Raw genomic sequence first — 22,214 nt, 5'->3', positions numbered from 1 at the left:
CCAGCCTCCTCTCCTGTGCTGTGCTCCCTTCCTGATTCCCTCCACTTTCTCAGCCCTCCCACCTCACAATAGGCATGACTCTGCAGACATGCCAGTGGTTCACCCATTGCAAGTCCATTGGCAATCATTCATGGCTTCACCAGTTTACATAAAATCACAGTGGACAAGCCCACACCAATCACATGGTCCGACCACACACTCAACTACTTCAACATTGCCATTCTGCCCCACCCTAGAAATGCCCCCACCACAGCTTCACAACAAGATTGGAACACGATCTCAGAATAATCCTGGTCTTCAAAGCTCCTACACCACCGACCATACTACTGCAACAACCTCCTCAGATCGATCTCCAACTTCAACCCCTAGATCACTTTCTGGCAGATGCCCTAGTTCCACTCAAAACCACCCAGACCATCAGAATCATGCTGCAAGCATACTGATAAACACAAGAGCTAAGACTCACCAAACGCCACTGCATGCAACTAGATTTCAGATGGCAGTATAGCAAAGCCAATCCCAACAAGTGCACCTACAGACCAGCCCACAGGCACTACCACCAACAAATAACAGCAACCTCAGATTCTCCTCTTACTGACTGCTTCACTGACTGCTTCAAAAGCAGCAACAAGGAAATTTCACAACTGTGAAAGAGATCACCTCTCCAGCAGCAAGCTCAACCAGCATCACTGCATCACAGGATCTCTGCACCTACCTGTTCCTCTGCTTCAGCTATAAGATCACCAGCATTTACAACAACTTAGAGCCCCATACGGACTCATCCAACATTGTAGCCCTCCTACTCATCGCAATCAACACTTCACAACCTCCCTGTTCATCTGGAATCACCACTGAAGAAACTGCAGCAACCATGTGATTCATGCACTCGAGATCACCCTCTGACCCCTGCCTTCACCAAGTCTTCAAAATAGGTCTGCACAGCCCTCACTGAAATACTGAATGACTCAACACAGCAACATTCCCTGATGCCTGGAAACACATCACAGTACTCTCCCTCCTAAAAAAAAGCCCTCAGCTCACCCAAATATGCTAGATCACCACCAGTTCATCTATCTGCTACAATACCAGCTAACAGTCATGGAGAATCATGGAGAAGATCTTGACTAGCTGACCATCTGAAGGACAACCGCCTCCTTGAAACAACTGAATACTACTGGCCTTCCTATTCTGGAGCTATCACCTACCTTTGATACAGTCTCCTACCCGAGTCTCATCCAACACCTCCATGACGCCAGCAATCAAGGCCTGCACTCTGCTGGATCTGCTTCTTCCTAGCAGACCGCACACATCCAGTCAGCCTGATTCCCGTCACCTCAGCCGCTGCGTACTTCATCTGCAAAGTTCCACAAGGCTTAACACTCAGCGCCACTCCTTGGAATGCCCACATGTTCCAACTCACAGCATCATCCATGTATACAGAGTCAATGTCTTATCCTTTGCAGATGACAGCTTTCTGACAAAAGGCTAAACACACTGATCAACGTCTCTGCCTGGATGATTGAAGTCACCAGATTGATGAAAACCCAACTGTCTCAAGCTCAGCACGGACAAAACTAAAGTAGTAGTCTCCCACACCTTGCAGTGGAATTCTGCTTGGTGGCCTAGTGAACTGTGACCCACACACCACCCAGCCACCCATGTGAAGAAACTTGAAATAATAGTTGACAAGCAGCTCTCCATGTCTGGCCAAGTGAACGTATTCATCTGTTTCTGTTTCCACACACTTAAGATGCTCAACAAGATCTTTAGGTACACACACACTATCACCCAATCATCAGCAAACTGTACTATGGCAATGCACTCCAACTGATCAGAAGATTCCACACAATTTAAAACCCAACAATCAGACTCACACTCATACTACCCCAAGAACACACATCACCCCCACCTCAAAGACCTCAACTGGCCTCCAGTCCACAAGCAACTCAACTTCAAACTCCTCATGCATACAAACAAAGCCCTGCACAAAATTGCCCCCAACTACCTCAATAATCGCATCAACTTCCACAAACCTACCACACACCTCCACTCAGCCGAACTACTACTCACATACAAGTGAGTACAAGATCAATTTTGGCCTGTCTGTCAGTATGTTTGACTTTGTCTACTGGGATCCTGCTAATCAGGACCCCAGTAGTTATGCTCGCTCCCTTAAATTATGGTTATTGCATACTGTTAACTCAGTATTTCACCCACAATTGGCATACTGGTGCTCCCTTACAAGTCCCTAGAACATAGTACATAGGTACCCATGGAATTGGGGTTCCAGGGGATCCTATGGGCTGTAGCATTTCTTTTGCCAAAGAGAGCCCATGCAAAGGCTTCTACAGGACTACATTGCAGCCTGTGTGAAAAGGTGCATGCACCCTTTCACTGCCATTTACACTGCACCAGGTCACTTATAATCCAGCCCTATAGCAGGCCCTCTAGCCCTTAGGGCAAATTGCAGAGTACCTGTGTGTGTGGGCACCCCTGCACTAGCAGAGGTGCCCCCATGACCTCCAGGACCACTTTCCCAGACTCAGTGAGTGCGGGGATGTCCTTTTATGCGTGTACTGGACATAGGTCACTACCTATGTTCAGCTAAATAATGGTAACTCCAAACATAGGCATGTTTGGTATCAAACATTTTGGAATCATACCCCAATGCTTTTGCAAGCATTGGTTGCATGATTCCATGCACTCTGGTGGCACCTTAGAGGACCCTCATTATTGCCATTCCAGCCATCTGAGGATTTCCCGGCAGCCCCAGCTGGTGCCACCTTGCAGATAGGTTTGAGCCCTCCTGTTGCCTGAGAAGGTCGACACCCATAAAAGGTAGAACAAAGGATTTCCTTTGGGAGACCGTTGTTACATCCTCTCCCTTTGGAAATAGGTGTTACAGGCTTTAGAGGGTTAGCCTCCCCAAGCACTGGAAATGCTTTGAAGGGCACATTAGGTGCCCATCTTGCATAATCTAAACTGCAACAGTTCAGGAACCCCCAGTCCCTGCTCTGGCGCAAAACTGGACAAAAGAAAGGGGAGTGACAACTCCTCGGTCCATCACCACCCCAGGGGTGGTGCTCAGAGCCCCTCCAGAGGGTCCCTGGGTTTTTCCATCTTGGATTCCAAAGTGACAGGGAACTCTGGGAGCATCTGAGTGGCCAGTGCCAGCAGGTGACGTCAGAGCCCTCCCCTGATGGGTGCTTACCCGTGTAGCAGACCAATCACCTCTTCAGGGCTATTTAGAGTCTCTCTCTTGGGTGGTTCTTCAGATTCGGATTACAAGACTCCAGCATAAATCCTCTGCATCCTTTACTTCACCTTCTTGCGAAGAAACTGTATCTAGACCCTCCAGGAACTTTACAAACTGCAGCAAAGAAGCAAAGACGACTTCTGCAACATTGTATCTTCAGCTCCTGGCAACAACTGCAACTGTTTCTGGTTGTGCATCCTCAGAGGCCAACCTGTCTTCAGCCTGCACCAGAAGAATGAAGGAATGTCTCTTGGAGTGAAGGAGTCACTCCCCTGCTTCAGCAGGCACCTCTCTGCAATGACGACTAGCGGCATGGGTCCCATGACCTGACAAGCTGCATGGATCCTGCCTCACAGGTGGTGAACTGAAGTGGTCACAATGGTTCTGACATCCTACTGTTCAACTTTGGTGGAGGTAAGAGCTTTCATCCCCACGCAAGACAGTACCCCCATGCACCAGTGTGTTTGCAGTTGCCAAGGTTTTTTGGCATCCTTTCATGAAGTTCTTCATGCTCCACGCAGCTCTGGCCCCCAGTACTCTATCCTGTGATGCATGGCTCTCCGGTGGCGTAGGACCCTTTGTTTTAGTTCTGCATGGGCTTCCTTTTGCACCTTCTTTGTCCCTGTGCTGTGGGAATCCTGTGCACACTGCCTGGTCTTCTGAGGGCTCTCTGAGTTGCTGAGTGCCCCCTCTGGCTCCCGTGCCTGGGTAGAGTTCACTAGGTCCCTCCTGATCCCGGGCAGTGCCATTTTCCACTAACCGTGATCTTTGCGTGTACCAAGGCTTGTTGGCGGAATCCAGCTATGCAAACCAGACTGCAATGGTCCATCCAGAGTGGGACATCATCTGCATCAACCAGGAACCCACATCCATCTTCTTGTGTGCAGTACTGACTGTTGTTCTTCCCCGGTGTTCTTCTTTAGGACGTTCATCCAGTTTAGCAGGGGCTCCTGTTCTCCCTGTACTCTTTTGTGCTTCTTGGACTTGGACCCCTTCTTCCACAGGTCTTCAGGGCCAGGAATCCACTGTTGGTGTCTTGCAGTCTCTTCTGGTTCTTGCATTATCTTCTTTCTCGTGTTCTTGTCTGTTCTAGGAAAGTTACTGTGATTTACTCCTGCTTTCCTGGGCTCTGGCCTGAGTTCTATTACTTACCTTTGGTGTTTTCTAATACTCCCAGTGCCCCTCTACACACTGCACTTACCTAGGTGGGAAACCAACATTCGCATGCCACTTTATTAGTATATGGTTTGTGTTCCCCCACGCCCATTTCTAACTATTGTGATTTTCACTATTTGTACTGTTTTCTAACTGTTTTTACACCTGAATTTGCATACTAGTGTATATAATTTGTGTATTACTTACCTCCTAAGGGAGTATGGTCTCTATGGTATTTTTGGCATTTGTGTCACCAAACTAAAGAACCTCTATTTTTGTAACACTGAGTATTTTCTTTCATGTGTTATGAGTACTGTGTGACTACAGTGGTATTGCATGAGTTTTGTATGTCTCCTAGATAAGCCTTGGCTGCTCAGCTACAGCTACCTCTAGAGAGCCTGGACTCTAGACACTGCCTACATTTCCTTAATAAGAGATAACTGGACCTGGTATAAGGTGTAAGTACCTTAGGTACACACTACAAACCAGGCCAGCCCCCTATATTACCTTCACTTTCAATACATTTTCTATGAGAGTGACAGGTTTTGGGTACATGAATATTCAAAAATGTATAGCTACCTGTGTAATTCCCAAACTTTTAGCTCCTTAGCTCCAAGTGACCGTCTTCTGGCACAGTCTTTGGTCAGGTGAAATGACAATAGTCCCTGATGTTTTGTTGAGCTTCTTGCTATTCACAAGCTAGTTGGAAGTCAGGCTTCCAAATCTGTTGGGACCAAAAGTCTAATGCCTAGATTTACGAAGGCATAGCACCATCCTAAGAACACATTAGCATCATTTTTTTTATGCTAATGTGGTGTTAGATGGCCAAAAACGCAGTGCCATATTTACAAAGTTGCTCAATTTTTGCATTGTGCCACTTTGTAACCCCTTGCACCACATTACGCCTGCAGAAGGCATATTGTATGCAAGGAGTGCATTCCCCTGTTATGGGGATGAAAAAATAGCGCAAATAAATGTAAGAGATTACTTTGCATCCTTTTTATCTGCATTTTTAATGCTGGCTCAGAGCAGGTATTACTAGGCCCTCCCATTGTTTTCAATGGGCCTTTGGATGCTTAGCAGGATTAGCGTAAACCTTTTTGACTCCAATTCTGCAAAGCGCCAAACTAGCGAAAAAATTATGACGCTAGATCCCTAACTACTAGCATGGAGCACCATGTATTAAATACAGCGCACACATTGTGGTGGTGGGGGGGCACTAAGGGGTGCGTGGAAAGTGGTGCTGCACTAGGTGCAGTGCCCCTTTTCATAAATCTGCCCCTAAGTTTAGGACTTTTCGGTATTCACAAAGTTAAGGTACAAGTAGTATGTTTACATCCAAACTCGGGACAGAATCTCCTCTCCCAGAGTGTACTCTCTGCATCCAGAGTGGAGTCTCCACACCCGGGGTGGATCTATGCCCCGAGTGCAGAGATTCTGCCCCAAGTGTGGAGATTCCACCCCCACTCATGAATACTGAAAAGTAGTAAACTTAGACTTTTACTTTAAGAAGAGATGTTTAAGTTTACCTTTGTGAATCGGACCCTCACTAGTTAAAAGCACACACAGATACGAAAGAACAGGTACATCCCAGAAAAGTGGTGGGGCCCATGTGCATCCTAACCTCTTTTAGTGGTTACGGTACAGCAGAGGGGACCAGAAGGGTGAAATGTTAAGCCGTTGGTGATGTTTGTTACATGACCCCTCATACAGGAATTCTTCTCATGCTCCGTAAGTTGAGTATTTGCTGCTAGAATCTACAAGTGAACTGAAAGTTGCAGGTTTAAATCACAACAAGGTTGTCTCAGTTTTTCATTCTTCCAATATGTTCTATATATTAAAATGCTCTAAAAGCTCTACTTACATAACTTATAATATATATACATGAAGGGAAATGAAAGAGATATAATAACAAGGCTCTGTGATCAACCTGGAACCAATGAGTAAACTAGCCTGTACCATGCAATGAGTTGATAAACATGAGTAACTTCTGCATCTCAGACTTAGGGAAAGTAGGAAGCAGGTTTAGCGGCCCGACCTTACCTTAGAGTCCGGTTCTGATGAGCAGGACACCGACACCAGTCACCAGGGAGATTGCTGTGCGGTGGAGCATCACACTGTCCGCGCTGTTGCACAGGTCAGTCTTACAGCAGTAATACAAAGTCAAAATCTTCCCATCAGACACCGCGCCCTCTGTACAAGAAGTTGAACATCTCATGCTTACGCTGCTGATCACCCCTGTGAAGAAAGAGTGTAGTTGGTAACATAGAAACAGGCATAAACACTCATACATGCATGTAACACAGAGGCAGGTACACACACGTGAATGTAACACAGAGGCAGGCACAATCACACACATGCATGTAACAGAGGCAGGCACAATCACACACCTGCATGTAACGAAGGCAGACACACACATACCTGTAAAATAGAGGAAGTCACACCTACATACATGCATGTAACACAGAGGCAGTCACACCCATACACACACACATGCATGTACCAGAGGCAGGTGCATACACAAACACACAACACACACACATGCATGCAACACAGAGGCACACACACATCATGTAAGACAGACGCAGGCACTCACACATGCATGTAACACAGAGGCAAGCAAACACACACACACACACACATAGGCATGTAACACAGAGGCAGGCACAAACACATGCATTAAACACAGAGGCAGACACACACACAAAGGCATGTAACACAGAGGAAGGCACAGACAAATATAAGCACATGCCTGTAAAACAGAGGCAGGCACACTCACACACAAATGCATATAACACAGACAGGCAAGCACACACACATACACACATACACACACACGTTCCCCTAACGACCCCTGACCCTCTAGAATCCTGCAAATGCTTAGCAAATGTATAGCAGCACCTTTAGAAAATATCTATGCAGAACTATTAGAATTGGGAAAGTTTCTCAACACTTGGAAAGAGACTGTCATTATGCCTATTAACAAATGACGGGGGGAGACCCAGGAGTCCTTAATAATCTGTGCCCTATTGCTCTCTTTCCAATGCTGGCTAAAATATAAGATAAGCATATAAATGAAGAACTTGCTACCTTTCTGCTAGCACATGATCAACTGGACATCTCCCAACATGGATTCCGTAAACACCATAGTACTGAGTCCGCACTATTGGTCACCACTGACATCATAAGAAAACAGGTTTACCATAAAGGATGCGCCATTCTGATTCTATTAGATCTGTCAGCTGCATTTGATGCTATATCGCCCCAAGTTCTGATCTACTGCCACTTCACGGCCGGTCTGAGAGGCTCAGGTTTGAGCTTGTTGGAGACCTTTCTCCAGGGGAGAAATGTGGCGGTGAAGTGTGGGGATTTCTGCTCACCCCCTTACAAACTTCCTTCTGGGGTCCCTCAGGGATCGTCTTTGAGTCCAACCATTTTTAATCTTTACGCTGCCCCCCCGGCCATTTTGATTTGTTCCTTTGACTTCCTGGTGTCCTCATATGCTGACGACACCCAAATCATTGTTACCTTGCAAGAAGGCGAAGACATTACAGCTGGCAGATGTCAATCTTGTATGAAGGAAGTCAATAAATGGATGAACCAGAACTGGTTAAAAATGAATGGGGACAAAACGAAGTTATGGTCTTTGGTGCAAACCCCACCATTTGGAACAACAACTGGTGGCCCGAGACCTGCGGAATCTTACCTACTCCAATAACTGCTGTCAGGAATCTAGGAGTCATTTGTGACCCAGGACTAACATTTGATGCCCAGGTAAATAAAATCACAAACATACATATTTGGCTACTCAAAACTCTTAAGACTATCCCACATGATCTTAGAGTTATGGTAGTCTTGGCCCTTACCGTGTCTCGGCTAGACTACTGTAATGCCCTTTACCTGAACATCAGTCAATTTGCCCTGAACAAGCTACAACTTTTTCAAAATGTGGCAGCCAGACTAGTACTCGGGATTCCCAGGTCTGCGTCCATTAAGAAGGGCCTTAGGAGTTTGAACTGGCTGCCACTTAAGAAACATTTCACCTTCAAGACACTGTGCTTGGCCCACAAAGTTCTTCTCTCCCAAGGCTCTAAATATTTACAAACTGCAATTAGCTGGCACACACCTAATTGCTCATTAAGATCATCAAACCTCAGATTAGCGAAGATTCCTAGATCCCACAAAGTAAAATGGGGATATAGGGCCATCTGTACGAACACATTTTCCCATAGACACAGAATGGGTAGAAACCTTTCATACATCTGGCCCATAGGTCCTTCTCAACAGCAGCCGCTAAACTATGGAATTCTCTTCCAGATGAGATCAGAGCTCTCGCCTCTCTGCTACCATTTCATAAGCATCTCAAGACATGGCTTTTTTCCCTCTAGATCTAGGATTGCTTTGGCTCTATTATCCGCGTAGTGCTTTGATACCTCCGGTCTCAATGGGCTTTAAAATAATTATAAATTACAATTACACATGCATGCATGCAAAACAGAGGCAGGCACACACACATGCATGTAACACAGAGACAGCCATACACACACATATGTAACAGAGGTAGGTACACACAGACATGCATGTACCAGAGGCTGGCACACACACATGCATGGAACACATAGAAACGGGCACACACACATTCATGTTACAGAGGCAGGCACACGCACACATGCATGTAACTCAGAGGCAGGTATACACACACATATATGTAATGAAGGCAGGTACACACAGGCATGCATGTACCAGAAGCTGGCACGTACACATGCATGTAACACATAAAAAGGGGCACACACACATTTATGTTACAGAGGCAGGCACACACACACATGCATGTAACACAGAAGCAGACAAACACACACAAGTAACATTATGTTTTCATTGCTGCCTCCGTAAAGACACTATACAGTCACACACAGAAGCTTTTACATTCTCTATTTCACATGTACAATAACATGAAACTGTCTCACATTGTTATACACTTGGGGCCCATTTCACAAAGGTAAACTTAAACTTGTGGTCTACGTTGAGACCAAAAGTCTAAGTTTACAACTTTTTGGTATTCACAAGTTATGAAAAGTATCTTTAAGTCTGCACTCGGAGTAGAATCGCCGCACTCGGAGTAGAATCGCCACACTCGGGGTAGAATCGCCACACTCGGGGTGGAATCGCCGCACTCGGAGTAGAATCGCCACACTCGGGGTAGAATCGCCGCACTCGGAGTAGAATCGCCACACTCGGGGTAGAATCTCCGCCCTGAGCGTGGATATTCCCCTGTGCACCCAGGGTGTAATCCCGGCACCTGAAGTGTATTCTCCTCATCCAGAGTGGAATCTCTGCACTTGGGGTGAATCTCCGCCCCCACGTGTGGCAATTCCAGCCCAAGTGAGGACCTAAAAATAGTACTCTTAACTTCCCTTTGTCAATACCAAAAAGTTGCAAACTTGACTTTCGGTCTAAACTTAGATCAAAGTCTAAGTTTACCTTTGTGAATCGGGCCCATGTCTGGTAACAGAAAATACTCTGATTTCTCGAAGGAGTGCAGAATCTGGACAGGAATTTAATCCAGTATACTATCTGTGTAGATGAGGAAATGCCATTGTCGGCAGGGTTGTAGGTTTCATTCCGCCAAATATTAGGGGCAGAACCCTTGGAAGGTGGTTTTGAAATCCCAGGGTCACTCATGTTGCTCTGTCACTCTCCTCCCCACCTTCCTGCATTTAACTGCAACAGGTACAGGAAGACTTCAAGAGAGAGAGAGGGAGGGAGTGAAAGGTAGAGAGAGAGAGAGATCAGAGAGGGAGGAGAGAGAAGGAGAGGAAGAATGTATGGAATATAACAGAGAGAAGAAACAGTAAAACAATGAAATGAAAGGTGAGATAGAGGATGGATGCAATGACAGAGAGAGGGAGTGGATGGAATGAAAGAGAGAGGAGCGAAAGAGAGAGAGTGAATGGAATGAAAAAGTGAGGAAGGAGCATAGGAGAAAGAGAAAGGATGGAATGAAAGAAAGAAAGAGGGGAGGAAATGAGAGAGAGGGGATGGATAGAATGAAAGAGGGAGAGAGCAGAGAAGGAGCAAGAGAATGGATGGAATGGAATGGAAGAGAGAGGGGAGAGTTGGAAAGAGATAGAATGGATGCAAAGAATGAGAGAGAGGAGAAAGGGGATTGATGGAATGAAATAGCAAGGAGAGAAGGAGAAAGAGAATGGATGGAATAAAAGAATGTGAGAGGACCGAAGGAGACAGATAGCACCTAGACCCTTGGAAGTGGACCTAGAAGCTTGGTCCAGTGGAACCGATGCATCCTCTGCTGTGACAGCAGAATCAATGAGTCAGCTTGGTCCAGTGGAACCGATGCATCCTCTGCTGTGGCAGCAGAATCAATGAGTCACAGCTGTTGCAGGAAATGGACCAGCCCATTACACTCAGAACCGCTGCATCACATCTGGATCTACCACCTCAGAACCAACGTATCGCTGTCATGGCATGGAGAAGATAAACGCAGTGCCCCTCCAGCATGTACTAACCCGGCACATCGCCTTCAGAACCTCTGCACTCACAAGATTGTGCTTCACTCATTGGAATGGACGCTACAGTTTTGTAGAGAACTCTGGCGTAACACCCCAACTACGTGGGGATCATCAAGACATCACATGCTGCAACACGGATTAAGGTACTTTTGCTCCGCAGGCCCTGCATGGGTCCTCTAGCCAACCTCCGCTCCATCGTGGGCAAACCAACTAACGTTTTTAGCACTAATTACTTCTAAGTGCTATATTTTGCATTTCACCTTTAAAAAGTTATATCTCAACTTCCACAGGATGGATTTTTGTCATTTTGAGCTTGTTTTATTTATAAATTCATAATCAATGGACCCTATTAATGTAAAAGTGGCACTGCGCCAAAACTGGCAGCGCCACGCTGCATCACTTCAGAAATGCAGGAACGTGAGATATTTAAAATATTACATAACATCCCTGTGTTTTCCCTAGTGCTGGTGCTAAAATTAGCTGCACATAAATGACTGTTTATGTGCAGGAAGGGACACCTCTTTCATCAGAAACAATCTATAATGGTGTTTTGCTCTCAGCAGCACCCATAGGAAAAGCAAAAACAAGAAGAAATAAAAGTATTTTTCCTCTTAGGGCCATGTTAACCCAATCCCTGGGGTCGCATTCGTTTTTGGCGCTGCCTCAGGTTTACGAATCCTCATAAATCTGGGACGCAGTCAAAATGTAATAAGTGTTGCAGTGAAACACTCCCCTCTGCTGCTGAAAATTGTGATGGGGTCATATTTACAAGGCAGCATTAAGCCACACAAATATGGAAAATGGCACAGCGCTACAGCACAGGCGCTATGGGCTTGTAAATGACTTCCTATGTTTCTAACCTGGTGAACAGTCCTTTGTGGTGTTTTACTGAGTTACTGTTTAAGTGAGCCTGACTGCTTTGTGCCAAGGCACCAGAGGATGCACACAGGATAATTTAGGATGTGCATCTGACTTACGCTGACTAGGATCATGGTCCCTGCTTGAACAAAGTGCATAGCTCTGCCGACTAGAGACCATATTTCAAACAATGCACAATTGCAATCCTCACTTCTCAATGCAAGGGGCATCTTGCTTTCAGTTTCTCGAAAAATGGTGAGCAATGCTTGGTGGTCAGTGGCAACCATGAAATGCTTCCCATACAGAAATACTTGTTCACAAGACCACACCATAGTAAAGTTTTCTTTTTCAAGTTGTGAATAGGCAAATTCCATAGACAACAAACTCCTGCTAGCATAAGCCACAATGTGTCGTGGGGAATTGTGATGTCCTGTGTGCTGGGCAAGGATGGCACACAAACCCTCTGGGCTCACATCAAGGGCAACCTCGATTTGCAATTACGAATCAAAGTATGCCATTTCAGTGGCATTCTTAAATGCATGTTTGATTGTCTTGAATCCTGGTTCACACTCACATGGCCATCAAAATGGAACATTTGATTTTGTTAAGTCCCTCAGTAGGCAACTCATAGTCGAAAAGTCACATATTACTCTTGAACAGTGACTGGCCATGCCAAGGACGCATCATAGGATAGTTACATCTTTCGGGGGAGAAGTGGATGACAAGTCCTGTACATTATTTGGATCTGGAGTCATTCCACCATCATAAAAAAAGTGACTGAAATAATTGAGTTTTGTTTTATGAAACTCATATTTTCTGCATTTAAAGTGAGACCAGCATCAGCAATTATACCACACACTTGTGCAAGGGCTTTATCATTTTCCTTTTGTGCTGCCTCAAAAATTAGTATGTCATCACTGTAATTGAAGGCAAAACTGAATGCATGATGGACGGAATACCGAACAATGCAAACATTCACCCTCAGTCACAAAGATCAGGGTTTAATCCATACTTTGTTTGCCAACCTCGTCACCCCAGTTTGGACCCAGCCATATGCAATTCAGTCATGACCATGGAAACAGTTGAGCCCAAGCTGCCAGGTCAGGTCCACTCTGGACTGGAAACAAGCATCCTGGTACAGGCTTCGGGGTATCACCCTTCATCAGCCAGGCTAGCTTGAGTTCAGTGGCGCAATGAGCATATTACCTATGTCTGGGCATACCCTTCCCATTTAGGGTGATAACGGCAAAAAGAACAGATAGTAGACAGAATGCTGAATAATGCAAAAATTCACTCCCAGTCACAAAGATCTGGGTTTAATCGCTCATTTTTTGGCGCACCACACCACCCCAGCTTGGACCTTGCCATATGCACATCAGTCTTGACCATGTTCTCTATGGGAACAGTCTAGACCAAACTACCATGCCAGGTCCTCCCTGGACCAGAAAGAAGCATCCTAGTACTGTGAGCACAGGACCCACGTCTGGTTATACCCTTCCCACTTAGGATGATAAAGGCAAAAAGAATAGATGATAACTGGAATGCAGAACAATGCAAATGTTCACACCCAATCACAAAGATCTGAGTTTAATTGATTGTTGTTTTGTACACTGCGCCAGTTTGGACTCATCCATATGCAAATCAGTCTTGCCCCTGCTTTCCATGGGATCAGTCCAGCCTGAACTGCCAGGAGAGGTCCTCCCTGGACCGGAAACATGGATCCTGGGATTAGTTTCTGGGTATCACCCCTCATTAGCCAGGCTAGCTTGAATACATGGGAACAGCCCAGCTCGAATTGCTGAAGGATAGTTACATCTTTTGGAGGAGAAGTGGATGACAAGGCCTGTAAAACTTGATTTTTGGTTTATGAAGCTCACACGTTTCTGCTTTAAAGTGGGACATGCATCAGCAAGTATACAACACACTTGTGTAAGGGCTTCATCATGTTCCTTTCCTGTGGTCCCAAAAATTAGTATGTCATCACTGTAATCGAAAGCATTTTGATGGGCTGCATTAGGCAACAAATTACATTTTGAAAGAGTTCTGCAGCTGATGACACTTTGAAACATAGCCTCTTATAACTAAGCAACCAAACATTTGTCGAAAAAGTAGTAACAAACCTGTAATTTTCTTCCAGTTCGAGTTGGTGATAACCTTTGTTGAAATCCAGGTGGGAAAAGACTTTGGCTCCATTCAGCTGTGCCTTCATGTCCACAATGTGTGGACCGAGGTGTCGTTCTCTTTGAATTGCCTTATTTGCTTGCCATTTATCAACACAGATGCGCACAGCACCTCCACTGCATTTTGTGGGCACCACCACTGTTAGAATTGGGGTCTCGAGTTGGCAGAGGTATACACCCTTGTCCAAGTAGGGACCGCAACTCTAGTCAGGGTAAGTCACACACAATCCAAATTATCCTGTGTCCACCCTCTGGTAGCTTGGCACAAATTATACAGTAACACAATGAAAACACCACAAACGCACACCACACAGTATTAGAAAAATATATGACATGTATCTTGTTAAAATAAGGTAAAATCGATAAAGATTCAAAAAGCAGTATTTGAGATACCACTTTTGCAAGATAAAAAAAGAGTCTTAAATCTTAGAAATCAACAGTTGATTGTGTATCTTGATTATGCAAAGTACCTGGTTTGTGTAAAAAAATAACACCCATAGAGATTGCAGAGGAGATAAAAAAGGTGTTCATCGGATTTTCCTATGTGGCACAGACGATGCGTTGTTTCTTTCCACGCTGCAAGGGCTTTGCAATGTTTTTCTCAGCTCGCAGTCTTGGTTCCTCACGGGGATCTTATTGACGCCCAGGGACAATGCGGGAAATCCTGGGCATGCTGGAAGCAGTTGCAGGTGTTGTGTCGGTCCGGTAGGGTGATGCGTCGGATTTTCTGTTGCACGGCAGGTACTGCACCGATTTTCCATTTGGGGAATCGGCTGCGTTGTTCCGGTTCAGCTGTGCATCGATCCGATGTGGCTGTGCTTCAAATTTTCTGTAGAAATAAGGAAATAAAGTCTTTTTGGCCCTGAGACTTTAGAAAACAGGAGGTAAGCTCAATCCAAGCCCTTAGAGGCCACTTCTCAGAAAAGTCAGAAGGCAGCAGGGCAAAAGCAGGGCAGCAGTCCTTCTCAGCAAAGAAGTCCAGATGAGTCCTTTGGGTAGCCAGACAGTTCCTCTTGACAGCTTTCAGGTTAAGGTCCAGACGTGTCTGAGTTGGTGGTTTCAGAGCCACAGTTTATAGACCCAAAAATGCTTTTGAAGTGGGGAAGAGTTCAAAGAGTGTTTTTTAAGTGCACACTTTCCCCTTTCAGTACAGTTCTGTCTTTCATGGTCCCAGTAGGGGGTTTGGCAGTCCATTGTGTAAGGGCAGGTCAGTAGCCTAGACCTGGCGGTCGGCAGTAATATGGTGGAAAGTACTGCCCACAGGCTGGCGGTACTTTCCACCATATTATGACACTGGCGGTTTGGCTGAAGACAAACCTCCAATGTACCACACCAACCGCCACGGTTTTTGTGGCTTCCTTACAGCCACGAAAACCATGGCAGTAGGCTCTATCAGTGACAGGGAATCCCCATGTTTCCCCACCCCCACCTCCTCTCTCCAGAGTCTCACCACCCATCCTTCCTCTCCATACCCCCCTCCAGTCAGACCCCCTTCACACACACACACGCAAACACACACCCATTCTCACATGCATCCACGCATGCATACATCCATTCACACACACATCCGCACACACTTTCATACATACACGCAGACATGCATTCACACAACACAACATACACCCACTTATGCCTTCATACATGCACACACATCCAAGATGAAACACACACCTGCATACACGCACGCACAAACATTCAGACCCCCCACACACAACATCCCCACCCCCTCCCCTGTAGGAGACCCCACTTACCTGTGTTCAGGGGGTCTTTCTGCAGGAGACAGGATGGGTCGCTGCTGCCAGCAGCAGTGTCCGGCAGCAGAACACCGCCAGGCCGCATTATGGGTCATAATACAGCTTGCGGCGGACTACTGGCGTCACCTTACCGCCATCCGCTGGCATGGCCACAGCTGGATTTCTGCCATCCGTCTTGCGGAAATCCGGCTGTGGTCATAATACAGCAGATGGCTGGCAACCGTGGCGACGATCTTTTGGCGGCCGTCGCCGCGGCAGTAGGCATTTTTTACTGCCAATGCCATAATGAAGGCATAAGTGTCTTGTGTTTGTGGTTGTCTGGGTGAAATGCACAAGGACGCTGTAAACCAGCCCAGAGTGGATTTGAGACAGGCTGCAAGGCATGTATGGTTTTTAAGTGCAGAGAAATTCTCACTTTCTAAGTGTAATTTCTGAAATAGTAATATAAAATCCAACCTCACCAATAAGCAGGATTTTCTATTACCATTCTGGCCATACTAAATATGACCTGGTTACCCCTTTTATATCAGAATCTACCACTCAAAACGTAGATGAGGGTAGTCCTAACACTAGTCTATGAAAGGAGCAGGTCTCTCTGTAGTGAAAAATTAATGTAGGGGTTTTTCACTACCAAGACATGTAAAACACATGTAAACCACATAGATACATGTCCTGCCTCTACCTACTTAGCACCCTGCCCTCTGGGTTACCTAGGGCCTACATTAGGGGTAACTTATATGTAGAAAAAGGGGAGTTTGCGGCATGGCAAGTACTTTTAAATGCCAAGTTGAAGTGGCAGTGAAACTGCACACACAGGCCTTGCCATGCCAGGCCTAAGACATGGTTGAAGGGCTGTTAATGTGGGTGGCTGTAAGAAAAAAGCCTCTTTCTAGCCTTGTTACCCCCACTTTTGGCCTGTTTGTGAGTGTATGTCAGGGTGTTTTCACTGTCTCACTGGGATCCTGCCAGCCAGGGCCCAGTGCTCATAGTGAAAACCCTATGTTTTCAGTATGTTTGTTATGTGTCACTGGGACCCTGCTAGCCAGGACCCCAGTGCTCATAAGTTTGTGACCTATATGTATGTGTTCCCTGTGTGATGACTAACTGCTCACTGAGGCTCTGCTATCCAGAACCTCAGTGGTTATGCTCTCTCATTTCTTTCCAAATTGTCACTAACAGGCTAGTGACTAATTTCACCAATTTACATTGGCATACTGGAACACCCTTATAATTCCCTAGTATATGGTACTAAGGTACCCAGGGTATTGGGGTTCCTGGAAATCCCTATGGGATGCAGCATTTCTTTTGCCACCCATAGGGAGCATTGACAATTCTTACACAGGCCTGCCACTGCAGCCTGAGTGAAATAACGTCCACGTTATTTCACAGCCATTTACCACTGCACTTAAGTAACTTATAAGTCACCTATATGTCTAACCTTTACCTGGTAAAGGTTAGGTGCAAAGTTACTTAGTGTGTGGGCACCCTGGCACTAGCCAAGGTACCTCCACATTGTTCAGGGCAAATTCCCCAGACTTTGTGAGTGCGGGGACACCATTACACGCGTGCACTACACATAGGTCAATACCTATGTGTAGCTTCACAATGGTAACTACGAATATGGCCATGTAACATGTCTATGATCATGGAATTGCCCCCTCTATGCCATCCTGGCATTGTTGGCACAATCCCATGATCCCACGGGTCTGTAGCTCAGACCTGGGTACTGCCAAACTACCTTTCCCGGGGTTTCACTGCAGCTGCTGCTGCTGCCAACCCTTCAGACAGGTTTCTGCCCTGCTGGGGTCCAGCCAGGCTTGGCCCAGGATGGCAGAACAAAGGACTTCGTCAGAGAGAGGGTGTTACACCCTCTCCCTTTGGAAAAAGGTGTCAGGGCTGGGGAGGAGTAGTCTCCCCCAACCTCTGGAAATGCTTTCATGGGCCCAGATGGTGCCCATTTCTGCATAAGCCAGTCTACACCGGTTCAGGGACCCCTCAGCCCTGCTCTGGCGTGAAACTGGACAAAGGAAAGGGGAGTGACCACTCCCCTGACCTGCACCTCCCCTGGGAGGTGCCCAGAGCTCCTCCAGTGTGCTCCAGACCTCTGCCATCTTGGAAACAGAGGTGCTGCTGGCACACTGGACTGCTCTGAGTGGCCAGGGCCAGCAGGTGACGTCAGAGACTCCTTCTGATAGGCTCCTTCAGGTGTTGCTAGCCTATCTTCTCTCCTAAGTAGCCAAACCCTCTTTTCCGGCCAATTAAGGTCTCGGCTTTGGGGATTTCCTTAGATAACGAATGCAAGAGCTCATCAGAGTTCCTCTGCATCTCTCTCGTCACCTTCTGCCTAGGAATCGACTTCTGACCGTGCTGGAAGCCTGCAAAACTGCAACAAAGTAGCGAAGACGACTACTGCAACTCTGTAACGCTGATCCTGCCGCCTTCTCGACTGTTTTCCTGGTGGTGCATGCTGTGGGGGTAGTCTGCCTCCTCTCTGCACTAGAAGCTCCGAAGAAATCTCCCGTGGGTCGACGGAATCTTCCCCCTGCTGCCGCAGGCACCAAAGAACTGCATCACCCGTACCCTGGGTCTCCTCTCAGCACGACGAGCGAGGTCCCTTGAATCCAGCAACTCTGTCCAAGTGACTCCCACAGTCCAGTGACTCTTCAGTCCAAGTTTGGTGGAGGTAAGTCCTTGCCTCCCCACGCCAGACTGCATTGCTGGGAACCGCGACTTTTGCAGCTACTCCGGCCACTGTGCACTTCCGGCGGAAATCCTTTGTGCACAGCCAAGCCTGGGTCCACGGCACTCTAACCTGCATTGCACGACCCCCTAAGTTGTCCTCCGGCGGCGTGGGACTCCTTTGTGCAACTTCGGGTGAGCACCATTTCACTCCTCTTCGTAGTGCCTGTTCCGACACTTCTGCGGGTGCTGCCTGCTTCTGAGAGGGCTCCTTGTCTTGCTGGGTGCCCCCTCTGTCACCTGACGCAATTGGCGACATCCTGGTCCCTCCTGGGCCACAGCAGCATCCAAAAACACTAACCGCACGACTTGCAACTAGCAAGGCTTGTTTGCGGTCTTTCTTCAGGAAAACACTTCTGCAAGACTCTCCACGGCGTGGGGGATCCATCTCCAAAGGGGAAGTTGTAGGAAAGTACCATCTTGCCTGGCATGTTACCCCCATTTTTCACTGTATATATGTTGTTTTAGTTGTATGTGTCACTGGGACCCTGACAGCCAGGGCCCCAGTGCTCATAAGTGTGCCTGAATGTGTTACCTGTGTTATGACTAACTGTCTCACTGAGGCTCTGCTAATCAGAACCTCAGTGGTTATGCTCTCTCATTTCTTTCAAATTGTCAGTAACAGGCTAGTGACCAATGTTACCAATTTATATTGGCTTACTGGAACACCCTTATAATTCCCTAGTATATGGTACTGAGGTACCCAGGGGATTGGGGTTCCAGGAGATCCCTATGGGCTGCAGCATTTCTTTTGCCAACCATAGGGAGCTCTGACAATTCTTACACAGGCCTGCCACTGCAGCCTGAGTGAAATAACGTCCACGTTATTTCACAGCCATTTTACACTGCACTTAAGTAACTTATAAGTCACCTATATGTCTAACCTTTACCTGGTAAAGGTTAGGTGCAAAGTTACTTAGTGTGAGGGCACCCTGGCACTAGCCAAGGTGCCCCCACATTGTTCAGGGCCAATTCCCCGGACTTTGTGAGTGCGGGGACACCACTACACGTGTGCACTACATATAGGTCACTACCTATATATAGCTTCACAATGGTAACTCCGAATATGGCCATGTAACATGTCTATGATCATGGAATTGCCCCCTCTATGCCATCCTGGCATAGTTGGCACAATCCCATGATCCCAGTGGTCTGTAGCACAGACCCTGGTACTGCCAAACTGCCTTTCCCGGGGTTTCACTGCAGCTGCTGCTGCTGCCAGCCCCTCAGACAGGCTTCTGCCCTTCTTGGGTCCAGCCAGGCCTGGCCCAGGATGGCAGAACAAAGGACTTCCTCTGAGAGAGAGTGTTACACCCTCTCCCTTTGGAAAATGGAGTGAAGGCAGGGGAGGAGTAGCCTCCCCCAGCCTCTGGAAATGCTTTCATGGGCACACATGGTGCCCATTTCTGCATAAGCCAGTCTACACCGGTTCAGGGACCCCTTAGCCCTGCTCTGGCGTGAAACTGGACAAAGGAAAGGGGAGTGACTACTCCCCTGACCTGTACCTCCCCTGGGAGGTGCCCAGAGCTCCTCCAGTGTGCTCCAGACCTCTCCCATCTTGGAAACAGAGGTGCTGCTGGCACACTGGACTGCTCTGAGTGGCCAGTGCCATCAGGTGACGTCAGAGACTCCTTCTGATAGGCTCCTTCAGGTGTTGCTAGCCTATCTTCTCTCCTAAGTAGCCAAACCCTCTTTTCTGGCTATTTAGGGTCTCTGCTTTGGGGATTTCCTTAGATAACGAATGCAAGAGCTCATCTGAGTTCCTCTGCATCCCTCTCTTCACCTTCTGCCAAGGAATCGACTGCTGACCGCGCTGGAAGCCTGCAAAACTGCAACAAAGTAGCAAAGACGACTACTGCAACTCTGTAACGCTGATCCTGCCGCCTTCTCGACTGTTTTCCTGGTGGTGCATGCTGTGGGGGTAGTCTGCCTCCTCTCTGCTCTAGAAGCTCCGAAGAAATCTCCAGTGGGTCGACATAATCGTCCCCCTGCAACCGCAGGCACCAAAGAACTGCATCACCGGTACCCTGGGTCTCCTCTCAGCACGACGAGCGAGGTCCCTTGAATCCAGCAACTCTGTCCAAGTGACTCTCACAGTCCAGTGACTCTTCAGTCCAAGTTTGGTGGAGGTAAGTCCTTGCCTCCCCACGCCAGACTGCATTGCTGGGAACCACTACTTTTGCAGCTACTCCGGCCTCCGTGCACTTCCAGCGGAAATCCTTTGTGCACAGTCCAGCCTGGGTCCACGGCACTCTAACCTGCATTGCACGACCTCCTAAGTTGTCCTCCGGCGACGTGGGACTCCCTTGTGCAACTTCGGGTGAGAACCATTTCTCTCCAATTCGTAGTGCCTGTTCCGGCACTTCTGCAGGTGCTGCCTGCTTCTGAGAGGGTTCCTTGTCTTGCTTGATGCCCCCTCTGTCACCAGACGCAATTGGCAACATCCTGGTCTTTCCTGGACCACAGCAGCATCCAAAAACCTTAACTGCACGATTTGCAGCTAGCAAGGCTTGTTGGCGGTCTTTCTTCAGGAAAACACTTCTGCACGACTCTCCACGGCGTGGGGGATGCGTCCTCCAAAGGGGAAGTTCTTAGCCCTTGTCGTTCCTGCAGAATCTTCAGCTTCTACTGTCTAGTAGCAGCTTCTTTGCACCCACAGCTGGCATTTCCTGGGCATCTGCCCATCTCCGACTTGCTTGTGACTTTTGGACTTGGTCCCCTTGTTCCACAGGTACCTTCAACTGGAAATCCATCGTTGTTGCATTGCTGATTTGTGTCTTTCCTGCAGAATTCCCCTATCACGACTTCTATGTCCTTTGGGGAACTTTAGTGCACTTTGCACTCACTTTTCAGGGTCTTGGGTTGGGCTATTTTTCTAACCCTTACTATTTTCTAATAGTCCCAGTGACCCTCTACAAGGTCACATAGGTTTGGGGTCCATTCGTGGTTCGCATTCCACTTTTGGAGTATATGGTTTGTGTTGCCCCTATCCCTATGTGTCCCCATTGCATCCTATTGTAACTATACATTGTTTGCACTGTTTTCTAATACTATTACTGCATATTTTGGCATTGTGTACATATATCTTGTGTATATTTGCTATCCTCATACTGAGGGTACACTCTGAGATACTTTGGCATATTGTCAAAAGAATAAAGTACCTTTATTCTTAGTATATCTGTGTATTGTGTTTTCTTATGATATTGTGCATATGACACTAGTGGTACTGTAAGAGCTTCACTCGTCTCCTAGTTCAGCCTAAACTGCTCTGCTAAGCTACCATTATCTATCAGCCTAAGCTGCTAGACACCCTATACACTAATAAGGGATAACTGGGCCTGGTGCAAGGTGTAAGTACCCCTTGGTACTCACTACAAGCCAGTCCAGCCTCCTACAGAAGTCTCTAGCCCTTGTCGTTCCTGCAGAATCCTCAGCTTCTACTGTCCAGTATCAGCTTCTTTGCACCCACAGCTGGCATTTCCTGGGCATCTGCCCATCTCTGACTTGCTTGTGACTTTTGGACTTGGCCCCCTTGTTCCACAGGTACCCTTGTTTGGAAATCCATCGTTGTTGCATTGCTGATTTGTGTCTTTCCTGCAGAATTCCCCTATCACGACTTCTATGTCCTTTGGGGAACTTTAGTGTACTTTGCACTCACTTTTCAGGGTCTTGGGGTGGGCTATTTTTCTAACCCTAACTGTTTTCTTACAGTCCCAGCGACCCTCTACAAGGTCACATAGGT

The 22,214-nt window shown here is 47.1% G+C and overlaps 1 protein-coding gene across 3 annotated transcripts in view; it reads right to left on the bottom strand.

Annotated features, from left to right (window-relative positions):
* LOC138283061 (uncharacterized) overlaps positions 1–22,214 on the bottom strand; it is a 339,327-nt gene that overhangs the window by 252,819 nt on the left and 64,294 nt on the right. For all 3 annotated transcript variants that reach the window (XM_069221204.1, XM_069221203.1, XM_069221205.1), the window contains exon 5: positions 6,455–6,649. In XM_069221204.1, the coding sequence (XP_069077305.1) occupies positions 6,456–6,649 (194 nt within the window). In that variant the 3' untranslated portion in view covers position 6,455. The remainder of the gene's footprint in view (positions 1–6,454; positions 6,650–22,214) is intronic.

This window comes from Pleurodeles waltl, chromosome 2_2 (assembly GCF_031143425.1).
Source record: "Pleurodeles waltl isolate 20211129_DDA chromosome 2_2, aPleWal1.hap1.20221129, whole genome shotgun sequence".
Lineage (NCBI taxonomy): Eukaryota > Metazoa > Chordata > Amphibia > Caudata > Salamandridae > Pleurodeles > Pleurodeles waltl.
The sequence above is the reverse complement of the archived record's forward strand: the minus strand, read 5'-3'. Positions and strand labels throughout refer to the sequence as shown.